Raw genomic sequence first — 16,463 nt, forward strand, 5'->3', positions numbered from 1 at the left:
TAGAAACACTACATCAAAAACTAATGATGTATTATATGCTAGCTAATTGAACATAATAATAAAAAAATAATTTAAAAAATAGTTGGCTATCATGTAATTATCAATTGCTGCTATTATCATTTTTCTTGTATCTGATTTACCATTTATACTTTTAAAGAGATCGCCAGATAAAGTAATTTGTATGTTTCCTAGTCCTCATTGTCTTTATTTTTTATTTATTTTTTTGGTAAAGGTACTCAAGAATGTCCTCATTTGGGACCGATTATAAAATCTCTTTACATTAACATGGTCCATGTTTCTTTGGAAACCATACATCGCATGAACTAAATTAAAATCTATGAAAAATGTGGCAATTATCATCCCATCCCATAGGATCAATGCTGATTTTGAAGCAATAATATAAATTTGGCCAAGTAGAGTAGGGAGTGATTAACTCCTCCCCACTCACAGGTTTCTTTTGAGAGTCCAATATAAGCCAGGAATCTTCCCAGAAAAATTTACATAAACATATAAAGAGAGAAACTTACATATGATTTCAGTGTGTTCTGAAGTCCTTGAATCTTTATTTAAGAACCTCACAACAGGGGAAAAGCAATTACATTAACTTATGAAAGAAACATCCATTTTTTTTCTGTAGCATATATGAACCAACAATAGGCACCTAATATGCAAAATTCGTGATATGAAATAGCATGAGGACCTTTTCTCCTAACGTGGAGATCAATGTCTTGTTCATCTTGATTTTTTTTTTTAAGATCACTCATTTACCTTGAGGTTTTAAGTCATTTATTTTTATAAACTCAGTTGTTGAGCTGAACTTACCAAAGCACAAATTGCTTTGTAGAAAAACTGCATGTTCTTAAAATATTTTCATCTTCATTATAGGACAAGCCAATTCTTGCTCCTGAACCTCTTGTCATGGATAACTTGGACTCAATTATGGAGCAGCTAAATACTTGGAATTTTCCAATTTTTGATTTGGTGGAAAAAATAGGAAGGAAATGTGGCCGTATTCTTAGTCAGGTAAGAAATGCATTCATACATATGACTTTTTTTTTTTAAGATTTTATTTATTCATTTGAGACACAGATGCAGGCAGAGAGAGAGAGGGCATGAGCAGGGAAAGAGGCAGAGGGAGAGGGAGAAGCAGGCTCCCCGCTGAGCCGGGAGCCCAATGCGGGGCTCTATCCCAGGACCCTGGGATCATGACCTGAGCTGAAGGCAGACGCTTAACCATCTGAGCCACCCAGGCGCCCCATACATATGACTTTAAATGTAGGAAAAAAAAAATTCCTTGGTTGGTTGAAGCTGTGTCCATGCTTGACACTGGTGGTAGGCACTGGGTAGAGAAAGGAAGTGTTAGTACCCAACATTCTGTAGATTCCATGGTGGTGGGTTAACAAAAGAAATTGGAACTTGAAGTGAGTGGAATACTGATCAATTAAAATATGTAGTTTTAAAGATAAAGTGGAAGAGAACAGGGATACACAAGCAAGCTGGAGAAATACGTCTGAAATTTATAGAATTCAGCAAAAGAAAAGCTGATACAAGCCCTCAAAAGAAGAAAGTTGCCTGATTATTAACAGTAATTTATTGTTTGTAATTTTTTCCAATGACTATTTTTTAAAGCTTTTTTTTTGGGCGGGGGGGCTAGTGGGAGAGGCAGAGAGAGAATTTTAGGCAGGCTACACGACCAGCTCAGAGCCTAGCTTGGAGCTCCATCTCATGACCCTGAGATCATGACCTGAGCCAGAATCAAGAGTCAGACACTTAACCAGCTGAGCCACCCAGGCCCCTTTAAAACTTTTGAATATTATGGTGCTTAGGTCTTATCAAAAGTAAGATATTGTGCAGAAATACATGTCCTTCCATTGCTGTGAGAAACATATCAAATAGAGTTATCTGTGTTTTAATGCAGAAAATACCTTTATGTATCACAAGAAATACAGAATATGAACTATTGCTACTTAATAAGACTTTTTTATTTTTTTTCCTTAAGCTAGACTACTTTCAAGGCTTCCCACACTTAAAAGAAAATGTTTCCCTGAGGGAGAAAGAAAGCACAGAAATTAAGATTTTTGAACATATTGTTCTCAATACAAAATTGCTCTACAAATCCAAAAATGGATTTGTTCTATTATAAAACACCTATCAGAATACCCACTCAAGGGGGATAATGCAGTAATATTTATCAGCTCATTTAAAAATGTTTCAGGGGTGTTTTCATAGATGGAATAGCACCATAGAGATGCTAAAGACGACCAAGCTAACATAAGACTTAGGTGAGAATTGAAGACCCAGATTTATTGGAGCCACTAACACTTATCTGAAAAACACTAGAAGAGAAATGATATGTTATACTGATTTCTACTCCGTGCATCAGCGACAGGCTTTCTTCAGATGTCTCAACAAGTATCTGAGTGTGGGGCTTCAAGGTGAGAATTCCTGATCCATGAAGGTTTGAAGGAAGAAGATAGAGGGGACTTTTCCTCTGTTTCTCAGTTGTACAAAAAGTACTAGTCTAGTCTTCAGGAAGAAAAGAATGTCCCTCTGCCTTAAAGGGGCTAGTAGGGAAATTAGGTACGGCTCAAAATAAGGACAGTTCAACTTGCCACCTACAAAAGAAATTTGCTAAAATGATTGATGGATTATGAAGCTCAAAATAATTACAAAGTCTGTGTAACATGTAGTTGCCTCTGCTAGACTCTCTTCTGACCATGAACACCTCGAGGACTGGGATGACAGCACTTGCACTTTTACTAGGAGTTAACGATCCCATTTTTCCTCTCTTTCCTTCTCCTTGGTGCTAAGCAACATCTTTTATGCTAGGTGATCTTATTAAATATTTTTAAAGACTTATTTATTTATTTTAGAGAGAGTGAGTGAGCATTGCGGGGGGGGCAGGGGCACAGGGAACGGGAGAGAGAAACTCAAGCAGAGTCTACGCTGAGCACAGAGCTGGATGTGGGGCTCGATCTCTCGACCTTGAGATTAGAACCTGAGCCACCACCAAGAGTTGGACACTTTAACCGACTGTGCCACCCAGGGCCCCTGGGTGATCTTGAAGACAGGTGTAAGGACAGCTATTTTTATCCAGTCCACTTTAGCCTCACACCTCAGGGCTCCTCCTGCGAGGTTTTGTATCTCATTTTCTGAAACTCCTTACAGACTATGTCTCTGAGGGAGTGATTTTACCTGGAAATATTCCTGTAATGGTACCCCAAAAAGTGGTGGCAGAGGGCCGGGAAGCCTTCTTTCTTCTTCACTGCAGAGTGTGGTTCATAGGAAGAGAAACATTTTACATTGTTTTATTTTTTTATTTTTATTTATTTATTTATTTTTAAAGATTTTATTTATTTATTTGACAGACAGAGAGAGAGTGTACAAGCAGGGGGAGTGGGAGAGGGAGAAGCAGGCTTCCCGTCGAGCAGGGAGTCCGATGCAGGGCTTGATCCCAGGACCCTGGGATCATGACTTGAGCCGAAGACAGACGCTTAACAACTGAGCCACTTCAGGCGCCCCAATTTTACATTGTTTTATATCTGATCATATGTCGCAGACTCCCCCAAAGCCTACAACTTGATCTTCTCGGTAACTGTTGCAGATAGTCTGTTTAATCTCTGCTTTTCAGAAGAGGAAACTGAGGCTTAAAAGAGCATATACCATTCATCTAAAGTCATAGAGTAAATATCAGACCGATGATTTGGATGCAGATATAGCCATATTGGAAATCCATACTTTTAGCCTTCATTTACCTTCAGCTGTTTCTGAGCGTGCCCCGCCCCCGCCAAAATAACAAATTCACTGATTCTGTCTTCAAACACTCTGAACAGAGAGCTTGAGCCCAAGGAAAAGTGGTTACTATAAGCAGTTTTTTTTTTAAGATTTTTATTTATTTATTGAGAGAGAGAGAGAATGATAGAGAGCATGAGAGGGAGGAGGGTCAGAGGGAGAGGCAGACTCCCTGCTCAGCAGGGAGCCCAATGCGGGACTCGATCCGGAGGCAGTCGCTTAACCAACTGAGGCACCCAGGTGCCCAAGCAGTCAGTTTTTTAGCTGACAGTGACAGTGTAGCAAATACCATTCCTCCCTACCTGTCTCCTCTGGAAGTTCTGAGAGCTGGGGCTGGGCTTGTGAAACTTGACCAGCTGTGCCACAGAATGTTTTCTAAGCGTCCTGGATATGAGTGCACAACAGAAAGATTAGATGTAATGAACAATTAGATTGCAGTAAAATTCACTAATGTGTTTTTCTTCCAGTCACCTTCCAAAAAAGAAATACATGAGCCTTAGTATGTCACTATTTATCTTTCCAACTTACAAAACATTGAACTTTGAGAAAATGAACTTTTATTTGTCTTGCTGAGTAGAACTTTATGGGTTTTCTCTTTGATTTGAGTTTATAAGCACAAAGTCATGATATTTTTCACTGTGTGAAAGGCATATTTTTTTCACCTTAGTAAGACTTTGGGACAGCTGAAATGAATTAACTTGAACATTCCAAGAAATCACCTTTTGGCTGAAACTACACAGAAAAAGTCTCACTTCAAAAGATTTTTAAAGAGACATATGTGCAATGGAAATGACTTTTCAGTCTCGATATACTGACTGCCTTTTTGATGATTATCATGTTTATTTTAACAAATTTCAAAGGACATGGTTCAGATTTCAGAATAGTGCTTACTCTTTCCAGTTGCCAATATTTACCTGGTTAATGGTATCTTTATTTGTGAGTTTAAATTATTGGTGGTTGATTTTTAACAGCATGTTGATGAAAATTCTATTTTAAAATTGTACTTGAAAATATCCTGTTGTCTTAATTTTTCCATTCATCTTTCATATGTTTAAGAGAATAGTAGGAAACTTTAGTTATTTGCAATACTAACAACATTGCTTTTCAGATATTAGTGGTAGGATTTGAAGCAATTTAGGGTACAAAATCTGAAGCCAAAAGGCTTGGCTTGAATTCTGGTTCTGATAATGTTGTCAGCGTGTGATCTTGGACAAGTCACTGAAGTAACAAGCATAATTAAATCCATTAGGTGTTTATAAACAAGAATTCAAATATAGACCAAAGCGGTAATAAAGAGGAGATACCCCCCAAAAAAAACCAAAACCAAAAAAAAAGAAAAAAAACTAGCTTGAAATATTACAGAAACCATAAACTTCACTTTCCGTTGCCTTTTTTTTTTTTTTGAGAGAGAGAGAGTGAGCGGGGAAGAGGGTGGTGGCGGGGGGGGAGTTGTGGAGGAGGGAGAGAGGGAGGGGGGAGAGAGAATCGTAAGCAGCCTCCATGCCCAGCCTGAGCCCAATGTTCGGCTTGGTCTCACAACCCAGAGATCATTACCTGGCCAAAATCAAGAGTCAGATGCTTAACCAACTGCCCCAGGCACCCCTGTTGCATTTTTAAAGAGAAGATGTGGGAATGGTATGTTACACACAAAAAGGGTAAAACTTAAATAAGTTCTTGCCATTCAGAATGAAGAAAAGCATACGGTAGTTGATGTACATAGTGTATAATCTGTTTCCAACCTAGCAGCTTTGGTGATCCTTTTAAAACATAAATAGGGGCATCTGGGTGGCGCAGTAGGTTAAGCATCTGACTTTGGCTCAGGTCATGATCCTGAGGTCCAGCAATGGAGCCCCGTGTTGGACTCCATGCTCTGCAGGGCGTCTGCTTCTCCCTCTTCCTCTGCCCCTCTCCCCACTCAGGCTCCCTTTCTCTTTCTCTGTCTTTCAAATAAATAAATAAAATCTTAAAAAAAAATGTTAGTCAGATAAAGTCACTTCCCTGCTCCAATCTCTTCAGTGGCTCCCTACCTCACTTAGAGTAAAAGGCTTATAATGATCAGTCTGGCTGTCAAACCCCAAGATTTCACACACCCCCATCCCACTCTGCCATTACTAACTTAAATTCTACTGTCCTCATTCATTCTGTTTTAGCCACGCTGGCCTTCTTGCTGTTTCTTGAGTACAGCAGGCATACCTCAGGGTCTTTGCACAGTCCTTTTTCTCTGTATGGAAAACTCTTTTCTCAGATATCCATGTACCTCCGTCTACATATCCTTCAGTTCTTTGCTCATATGTCACCTGGATATGTCTACTCTAACCACCATACTTAAAAAAAAGCAAATTCTATAACTTCCCTATATTCCCATCTCTCACCCTTGTTTCCTTTTTTCTTTTTCCATATTACTTACTACTATCTCTCATAGCATATACCTTACTTATTGTATCTGTTATTTACTGCCCTCCCCTGCTAGACTATAAGCTCCCTGAAGGAAGAGATCTTTGTTTTATTCCCCTGGATATATGCCTCATACACAGAAGGGTGTCTAGAACATGGTGGGCACTCAATAGATGTATGCTGAATGAGTAACTCTCCTTTTTAGTTCTGTCAGCCTTAATAGGTAAACTGAGGCAAGCTCAAAATTGTCAGAAAGATGAGTTTATTCAGGAATAGCAGAGGAACTGTAATTTAGGATGTGCAGACTATAGCAAGCTACAGTGAGTCTTTTGAGGGTTTGGGGTAGGCTGTATTTACGGGCAGGGAATGTAAAGAGGGGATAGTTCAGTTAGAGTCCGTTAAAATCAGAAGCACATGGAGACCAGGTTTGAAATTCTCCAAGGAGACAAAACTAGTGCAGTCATACAAACAAAGCTCAAGTCAACTTATTTTGGGAGACCAGCCCAATCTGGATCGTTCCGTGTTCATGCTTCTGGAAACCATAAGTACAACTTCCCAAGGTTGATATGAGGCAACTCCTGATCAACTCCCTATCATTTAAGAAAGTTCCAATGTTATCACTTTTCGAAAAAATCAGTCATTTACGGGAAATCGGTCTCTTTGTCCTTGAGCTTTGTTTTTCCGAGGACACGTGTGAGATTTTTTTGTTTTATATCCTTCGGTTTCATTTTAGATTGAAATTCCATTATAGTTCTCTCTATATATGTATATATGCCTACGTATACATATAGATATATATGATAAACATTAAGTACGTAATTAAAAGAATATTATTGAATTTAAACAGATTTAAAGTCAATAACAAAAGGTAGAAACTTAGCTATGAAACAGCATACCAAAGATGGAGAGGGAAGATTTCAAGACAACTTTAAGAAGAGATGCAGATAATAAAAATGATGAATAATTCTTAAAGTCTCCTGAGTTATAACAACACTGTGCCATTGTGACATGAAGTAAGGCCACTTGAAATGGTGCCACACTCCCTTCTGCCATGTGAATAACCATTCCTCTCCCCAGTACCTTCTTCTGTGCCTTTATCAGTTTTTTCTCCATTATTTGCATGTCAGATATGCCGATTACATGCATAGGTATTCACTGGATTTGGGTCGCCAGAGCTGTGAATGCAATTGGAAGGAGAATAGATATTTGGAGGAGAAAGACGAGCAAGGAAAAAAATTTAGATGTTGTTATTTATACTGCATTAGAATAAATCGGTTTTCTCTATATAGTCAAAGTAACCGTTTTTCTCTCTCTCATAATTCTTTCCCCTTATCCTTCACTAAGTTAACAATTCTGAATCCTTTATCCTCTGGGAAGCTTCTTTTTTTTTTTTAAATAAAAATTAGTCCAAATTAAAGCTTTACCTCATTTATTAGTGCTTATAATATACACTATACAATGAACCTTTTGGTAAGTCGAATTCTCTGGTAGATGATAGCACATACAATTGATATGTTCCTGTTGTTTGGGTTGGTTGGTTTTCTTGGTTGAATGTCCACGCCTTTAAAAACAGATCAAATACCCCTTGTGGTCAGGGGCTACAGGGACTAGACACATAGAGTTCTTCAATACTTACTTGACTTATTGTTCCCAATAAGTGTCTCTACTGGCCAGGAATTACTTGTTTTAATTTTTTTTTCTTTTTGTGTCTAATACACACCCAGGGATATTTTGTAAAACTTTGTCTTTCTCTTTATAGGTATCATACAGACTTTTTGAAGACATGGGCCTCTTTGAAGCTTTCAAAATTCCAGTTAGGGAGTTTATGAATTATTTTCATGCTTTGGAGATTGGATACAGGGAAATTCCTTGTAAGTATAAGTCAAAAATAATACTTTTCAGATCCACTGAATTTGCTCTGGGTAATGGGATATTGAATCATTAGTGGCTAGCAGAGAACTACACATGGTAAACCTGGAGATAACAGCCTATTCCAGAATCCTGGTCCCTTCACTTCTCAGCTGTCACCTCTGCATGCCTCATTTCTTAATCTGTAAAATGGGGATCATAATGTCTTTGAGGATTGTAATATAGGATTGTTATGAAGATAAAATGAGGTAATAAATCTAAAAGGGTTATAATAGTGCCTTCACATAGTAAGCCAGTTTAAGTGTGTGCTCCATAAATAATTAAATGTTAAATTTACTGCTTATTTTATAGTACACTCCTTTTATTGGGTGAGTTCAACTTCTGTTCTCGCATCTGGAGAGTTAAATCATGAACTCTTGAAGTTTTTTCAAGATAAGAAAGACCTCACTGGTGGTGGAGGGACAGGAGGGTATGGTCTAATTAATGAAATAGAAAAAAAAAAAAAGAGACACCTAAAAGTTTGTGAAGAAATTATTAGAAACATTTGAAAAATCAGATAAATGTGAAGACCAAAGGAAGGGACACAACCAAGTGTTCAAGTTTATGAACTTAAAATATTGTGAAATATTTTGTCATTCATAATAACGCAAAATTGGAACAGAGAGGAGATGTTAAATTTTCAATATGGAGCATTTCCAGTATCATCTGAACATGTGAGTAGAATCATCCTACATGCTGCAAAATACATGGAACTGAAGAAAATGTCCAAAAACCCAGTCAGGGAAGTTGTGAAAATGTGCAGAAATCATGTGGTACTTTTAGAAAATAAATGCATAGCAAGAGTAGACATACATTGGTTGAAGCATGCCTTAGAAATGCGTCGTTCAAATCATGTTTTAACTTTTAAGTTTTAAAATTGCTTTTATACACCTTAAGATTTCAGAACCCCATGACTTTTCCTAGTTGCAAACAACTGAAGCTAAAGAAATATTCTACGGAGACAGATAAAGTACAGGTATTTCCAGAAAGGGATAGTACATTAAACTAGTGATCCATTATTAACATATTGTTTTTCAAAATGCCAACCACATGCTACATTGGAATGAAAATACACAGCTGATGGTGTGTGATAGGAGAAGATAATGAAGAATTGGATCTACAAATGAGATTTGTTGGAGAATATGGGACCAAAATGCAGACAAGACAAGACAGTGGGTGTAGAGGAGAGAGGAGCTTAAGAGCACTGGGCCCCTTGGGAAAGTCTGGCCGGTAGGGCCATGGAAATAGAGAAGGAGAGAGAGAGACAAAAAAGGGATAGTTTGAAAGAATCTCAAGATAAGCCTTGCTTTCTTAATACCATTTTCCCAGGGCACACCCTGGTTGGATGCCAGTGATTGACATAAGTGTTAACTGATTTTTCAACAGCTTGTCATCAGATTAATTTACAATTGTTATATTTCCAAATGTATTTTAGTGACCTAATCCGCTACAGCCAAGTCCATTAAGTACCAGTTGATATAACTACTAACTTTTCTCTAAGCAGTAGGTCATAAAATCATAGGGAAAGTTGATCAATATTTAAGCGTAAAAAGAAGTTTCCAGATTCTAAATTTTATTATTCATTTTTATATTTTCTTATTTTACAACTGAATAGATGTTTCTTTTTTCTGAAATAGTGACTTCTTCATTCCATGTGAAAAGAATTTGTTATAATAAACCTGGTTGTTCTATTAGAACCCCAGACATTTTCCGTAAAGGGAATTCATTTACATCTTCTCACAGAGAAGTTTTAGCTTGACTGGTGATCCCTTTTAAATAGTAATTCCTTGCATGTGGTAGTGTTGTAAATTTAGACTAATATAGATGTTTATTAAAAGCTTTGCTTATCATTAATTTTAATTATCATACACAAAAATTTGTTATATGTCTCCTTACTTTAATATCTACTCCTAGAGGATTGTATTTCTAATAGCTCTATCTAAATAAACCCATACCTAAATGAAAAAGCCCAAGAGTAACTAAAATGAGATTAGATTAACGTTACTATGACAATGACCTACAATACCAGAAACTAAATTTTATTATACTTCTAAGCACACTTTTAACAATTTTTAAGAGATGAAGACTTTTAAATTTGTACCCAGAGCCCCTACTAAAATTTGAGAAATCTAGATTTAAAAATAGACACAGGTAGGTAGGTAGATATTTCATGGAGTAGCAGTGGACGAGATATAAGTATAGGAAACTCACTGACAGAAATATGATACCGAATATATATTTGTTCAATAAAGATTATGATAAATTAAGATGTAGTTAATAATTGCACAAAGAAATAAATAATGTTCATTATTGTTCCCAGTCCCTTTCAATTGGGCATATTGGCAAGTAAAGAAGATAAATCATCAGGTCCTATTCATTCATGAATTCAAAGTTAGTTTTGAGGGTGCTTTTTCTGTTTTCAGAAATTTTCATCTCTAAAATATATTCTTCCTAACACCTCCTCTCATTCTTGTTATTGAGGTTGGAGAAATGGGTAGAATGGCAGCAATGAGAATAATCTTGCTCAATCTGTATGTCATGTGCCCACCAGTTTTAAAGCTACATACTGAGGTGGCATGGGACAAGCTAGAAAGGCAGAACTATGACAGTATTTGCTATAATCCAAAGGGAAAAAATGTTTAAATTGTCACTTCTCTTCTTTAACACTTTCCCAAAGGAGCACAGGTGGAATTTTCAACTGAAAATCTATAGGTCTAAAAATCTACACATTTTACATATCACTCCAACCCTCCGTGCCCGCTCACTTCAACTTGGTGCTTAAGGGATAAGGAGAAAGTTGAGAAAACAAATGTGTCAAGACAGAAGAGGGAGCTGGGCAGACTATGGGAATGAGATAGGGCATGTTGTGTTTGGTGTGTGCATACGTGTTTCCGTGTTGTCAGGGAGGCAGACGGGCTTGCTGGGATGGGCAAGGGAACTATCGAGAGTCAGGGGTTTGTCCAAAATGCAGCGATGGAGGAAGAGGGATGATAATAAGAAGAAGAGCTCTGATACCATTCCTTCTCCCTCTCGGTTGCCTACCATGGCTATAAGAAGAGGAATTTTTAAGCATGTTTATGTGTCCTACAGAAACCTACAGAATCCCCTGTGTTGATCTAGTGAGCTTATTTCCTGGGTGCCTTTTGCTCCTGAGTGGGTCTCCAGAAAGTTAATGGCAAGAACAACCGCAGTGCCAGCACTTGGTACAATGCTTGCACATAGTACGTGCTAAGTAAATATTTGTTTAATAAATATGTTATTGACTGCTTATTAGGCGGATGATTTTCCATCCTGCTTAAATGACAGTGACAGTGTTTTTTTTTTTCTGGATCTACACATGCATAACTGGAGATTTTTTTTTTAAGGAATTAGGTGTGGTTAGCTATTATTTAAGTATTTTTGAACCTATACTCAAAAGGGCTACTTTTTTTTTTCATATACTGTCTTTTCCTAATTTTTTAATCAAGATTATACTAGCCTCATAAAATGAGTTGGGTAGCTTCCCTCCTTTTTACATTTTCAGGACTAGATTATTTAAATAAGATTATTTGTTTATTGAAAGCTTACAAAAATTACCTATAAAGCCTTCTGGCCCTTGGCCTTGGGGTGGGGCATAGGACAAAGAGCAGTAAGCTCCAGAGCCGCAAGTTTGTTTGTACTTGATGTTGTCTGTCACTCCACACAGGCTCCACCAGCACCCTGATACTGCCCCATCCACACTTGCAATGCTGGGCACATGCACAGGGTTCTGTGACTGGCAAGAGTAAAGATAATTACTTGCCCACAGTAATTTTCCCAGCTTGCGGCAAAGGAGAAGAAAAGACCTCAACTCAGAAGCTCTCTCCCAACCTATCCCCTAACAGTGCCAGTGGGGCATTTTCTTCTCTACCAGGTCATCACTGCCTTCTCCCTCCCCCAAGGGTTTAGCATATCTTTTATTTTAGCTCTTCAATTCTTAACAAATCCAGCATTGATTTTGGAAGAAAACTAGTGATCTGTGCTAACTCACCATCTTGTTCCAACAGCAATCATGTATTTTTTTTTTAAGATTTTATTTATTTATTTGAGAGAGAGAGAGAGCACTCACAGCATGAAAGGGAGGGAGGGGCAGAAGGAGAGGGAGAAGCAGGCTCCCCGCTGTGGAGCTGGATCCCAGGACCCCAGGATCATGACCTGAGCCGAAAGGCAGATGCTTAACCAACCGAGCCACCCAGGCACCCCAGCAATCATGCATTTTATGTCAGTTATATTTACATTAATTGCAAGCTTACTATGTGTCAGAAACTTAAAAATATCTTTTCTTCTGTAATTCTCCCAATTGTACTGTGAAATAAGTCACTATTATTTAATATGTCTATATTTTTAGGATTAGGAGATGAAATGTAGAGTTGTGAGCAACTCACTCAAGCTCACACAGGTAATAAATATCAGAACAGAGACAAATTCAGATCTCTCCTAAATCCAGACACTTTTAGCATGACCAGTTTTGTACATGGCACAGGTATAGATCTAAAACGTTTGGTCTTAGATGACTTGAGTTGGTCTATACACAGAGATATAGACTCCAATTTCAATGAAATTGTTCTTTGGATGACTAGATAATATCAGTATTCCCCTCCGGCAATGACACAGGGCACAGGGTTTGCTCTTTCCTCCTTTGGAGTCTCGGATGTCTGTTCTAAACACATTCTCTCAAGTCCTTACAAGGCCCCTCTACTGAAATGCTGGGTGTTTACATAAGATTTAGCTACACGTCATCACTTAAAGACTGACTCTTAAGAGTTGCCAGAAATGTAGGGAAATAGGCACCATGTACCCACATTCCCCCTGTGTGCCACCAACACCAAAAATGTTTTTTCTGGGGCATCTGGGTGGCTGAGTTGGTTAAGTGTCTGCCTTCTGCTCAGGCCATGATCCTGGGGTCCTGGGATCCAGTCCCACATCGGGGAGCCTGTTTCTACCTCTCCCTCTGCCCCTCCCCTAACTCAGGCTCCTGTGAGTGCTGTCTCTCTCTTTCTCTCTCTCAAATAAATAAATAAAATCTTTAAAAGAAAAAAAAATGTTATTTTTTTCTTTCTTCCCTGACCAGGGACCAGATGTTTTCTCCTGTTCCCATTACCATTCTTACTGTTCTTTTCTGTTTTCTCTTTATCTGTTGAGTATTATTCAGAGACATGATCTACTATATTGGAAGAGACTGTATTATGGTTGGTCATTGGAAATAGAATATGTAAAGTTAGCATACTTAGGATAGTGTATAGCAATCAATGAAAGGGCCAGTAAACAAGAGAAAAACTTGGAAGAATTGCACCAGAAAAAAAGATGAGCCAGGAACACATCAGGCCTTTGGTCATGGTTCAGTAGAAGCTGAACTGCACATATAGAATAGACCCCCTTCCCACGATAATGACATTGTAGCTAGAGGATTTGGTTTTCCCATAGATTTTGCTCTTCTAAATGACTCAGATCCCTACATTAATGTTCAAGGAAGTTTTTATTTTTCTCTTCGTACTTCCTAGAGCTGTATTCCCATATTATAATTATTAGATCAGAGAACATCATTAATTGTGGTTTTCAATTTTGTTTTGTGGATTTAACCTACATATAGAAGATATATTATTAATTTTTACCAGTGTTTTAAGTTTGATGTAAAAGAATACTACTTTGTTTTATTCACAGATTATATTTGCATGCTATTTATCAGAGATGAAATATTAGGTGGTATAGGTCATTGGTCTGACCTAGTTGAAGTATGTCATGGGTCTTTTATTCTGGTCCTCTGCATAATCTTATACAGGAGCATGGAAATAAGTATAAGGGTAAACATCGCAGTGATTGCACATAGTGAGCGTTCTGTAGATGTTAGGTTTCTGGTAGACTCTGGCCACAGATTTGTCCACTTCAGACATCTATCTGCATGCATAATGAATGTTGTGTGTGTGGTTTTTTTTTCTTGTTACTATGAATATTATGGAGTCATGGAAGAGTAATCAAAGAGTATTTGTCCTAGAATATTTGGCTGCCTTTCACTGGGGTATTAAAATGTTAAGACTAAACTGTTTATCCAGTAGATGGCACTCTTAGTCCTTGGACCCCAAAGTTCACAAATGAATGTTCCTTTGCATTGGTTACAGATCATAACAGAATCCATGCCACTGATGTGTTACATGCTGTGTGGTACCTTACTACGCAACCGATTCCGGGCCACTCAACTGTGATTAATGATCACGGATCAGCAAGTGATTCAGGTACGTATTAAGTGCCTTTTTGCTCCCTTGTTAACTATGGGGAGGAGGGGAAGCATTTCTTTTAAAAAGGAAGTCAAGAAAATAGTATCAGTTTAATACTTTTTAAAAATTTCTATTATGTTCATTTCCTCTTCTCAGATTCTGACAGTGGATTTACACATGGACATATGGGATATGTCTTCTCAAAAATGTATAATATGCCTGATGATAAATACGGATGTCTATCTGGAAATATCCCTGCCTTAGAGTTAATGGCATTGTATGTGGCTGCAGCCATGCATGATTATGATCACCCAGGAAGGACTAACGCTTTCCTGGTGGCAACTAGTGCTCCTCAGGTAAATCTTTCAATTTTGATTCGAAGAAATAATTCGATTTAGAGATTTTTCCAAACGAAATTAATTTTATAAATTTTGATTTATAATAGGGACCAAATGAATATGAGCCAAACTATATTTAGCCCTAGGATATTTGTAGAGTTGGTCCAAGCTAATTTTGAAAAGATATCATGTTTGTTCCAAGATATTAATGGCAGGCATGCAACTTTATTACCCTTGGGAAACCCTTCTCAGTTTTCTTCTTAAGAAGAAAAACTAGTTGAATCTGTATTAATGAACCTTCTCAACAAAGAAAATCCAACCTATACAAAAGTCCCTTTATGAAAAGATTAGAGAACCAGATCTTTCTTGGACTTTTAATTATGTAAGCCTTCTTTGTACATAAAACCCATTCCTTTGAAATACATTTATTATAACAACCGTTATTCCTGTGACATTTCTATTGATGAGTAGGATTTAAACATCCATTTATTTCATTCATTTGAGGGAATTTTTTTTTTACCTGAACGTAGTATTCCAAAAACAATGGCTTTAAAGAAGTCCATTTTCTTATATACTTAAATTTAGGTCAAAAATTAATCACTGAGTATCTTAGCATCTCCATCTATGTAATTAAACTCAGTAAGTTTCTCTTTGATTTAATTAGCGGGAGCTAATGAATCATTGAACACTACATCAAAAACTAATGATGTACTATATGTTGGCTAATTGAACATAATAAAAAAGCAAACAAAAACCAAAAAATAATTAGCTGGATCTATGTTACTAAGTATTCTGAGATCCTGTTTTTTCTTTCTAGAGGATCTAGAAGCCAATCTGCTCTCATACTTATTTTGTTTGTTTGCTTTTTGTCTTTTACCCAACTCCCATCATTTCCACTTGTCTTAAAGACTAGACTAGAATTTTCCTCTAATCTATATACGATAAAAACATCCTGATATTTTTTCCCTCACTACTTAAATTTATTTCAGCATGTCCTTCATACACCAGAATTATTTTTCCTAAAGATGGGCAAATCTTTTTGCCAGCACCATTTATCATTCATATTTTCTGAGACATGTATGCATTTTAACTTAGTATAATTTAAATTTTCATGTACTTTGTCTTTCCTTTTTGTCCGTATGCCTTTTTTTTTTTTTTCCTGTAATGTCTGTCACTCTAGTCTTCAAGCAAGGTTTAGGTAACTTCCTCTTCTTTTGTAGTGTCCCTCAGCATTATTAGAGAATTCCAAGCGAGTAGATATTTATTATACACCTTTACTTACTAGTTGGAGGGTGATATCTTCTATGGCTGCTTGTGGGATGAGAATGTTTTAAATTATAAACCTCTCAGGGAGTCCATTCCTATTTATTAGTTATATGTGCTTAAGAAAAGGTAATCTTTGAGATGCCTGGGTGGCTCAGTTGGTTAAGCGTCTGCCTTTGGCTCAGGTTATGATCCCAGGGTGCTGGGATCGAGTCCCGTGTCGGACTCGCGGGTTAGCGGGGAGCCTGCTTCTCCCTCTCCCACTCCCCCTGCTTGTGTTCCCTTCCTTGCTGTGTCTCTCTCTGTCAAATAAATAAATAAAGTCTTAAAAAAAAAGAAAAGGTAATTCCTGTTCTAAATGCAGGAAGTAACTGACTTACTCTTAGGAATTTTAGTATATTTGGATTGTTTTTTAAGATTTTATTTATTTGAGAGAGGGAGTGAGAGAGAGAGAGAGAGCACAAGCAGGGAGGGAGGGAGAGGGAGAAGCAGGGAGCCCGACGTGGGGCTCGATCCCAGGACCCTGAGATCATGACCT

The 16,463-nt window shown here is 37.5% G+C and overlaps 1 protein-coding gene across 3 annotated transcripts in view; it reads left to right on the forward strand.

Moving 5' to 3' along the window:
* The window catches only part of PDE3A (phosphodiesterase 3A), a 313,076-nt gene that overhangs the window by 280,954 nt on the left and 15,659 nt on the right, over positions 1-16,463 (forward strand). For all 3 annotated transcript variants that reach the window (XM_028093257.2, XM_028093258.2, XM_088025933.1), the window contains 4 exons: positions 886-1,023; positions 7,946-8,057; positions 14,229-14,342; positions 14,481-14,680. In XM_028093257.2, the coding sequence (XP_027949058.1) occupies positions 886-1,023; positions 7,946-8,057; positions 14,229-14,342; positions 14,481-14,680 (564 nt within the window). The remainder of the gene's footprint in view (positions 1-885; positions 1,024-7,945; positions 8,058-14,228; positions 14,343-14,480; positions 14,681-16,463) is intronic.

Source organism: Eumetopias jubatus, unplaced genomic scaffold (assembly GCF_037043125.1).
Source record: "Eumetopias jubatus isolate StellerSeaLion01/CBP00866 unplaced genomic scaffold, mEumJub1_p1.0 scaffold_8, whole genome shotgun sequence".
NCBI lineage: Eukaryota > Metazoa > Chordata > Mammalia > Carnivora > Otariidae > Eumetopias > Eumetopias jubatus.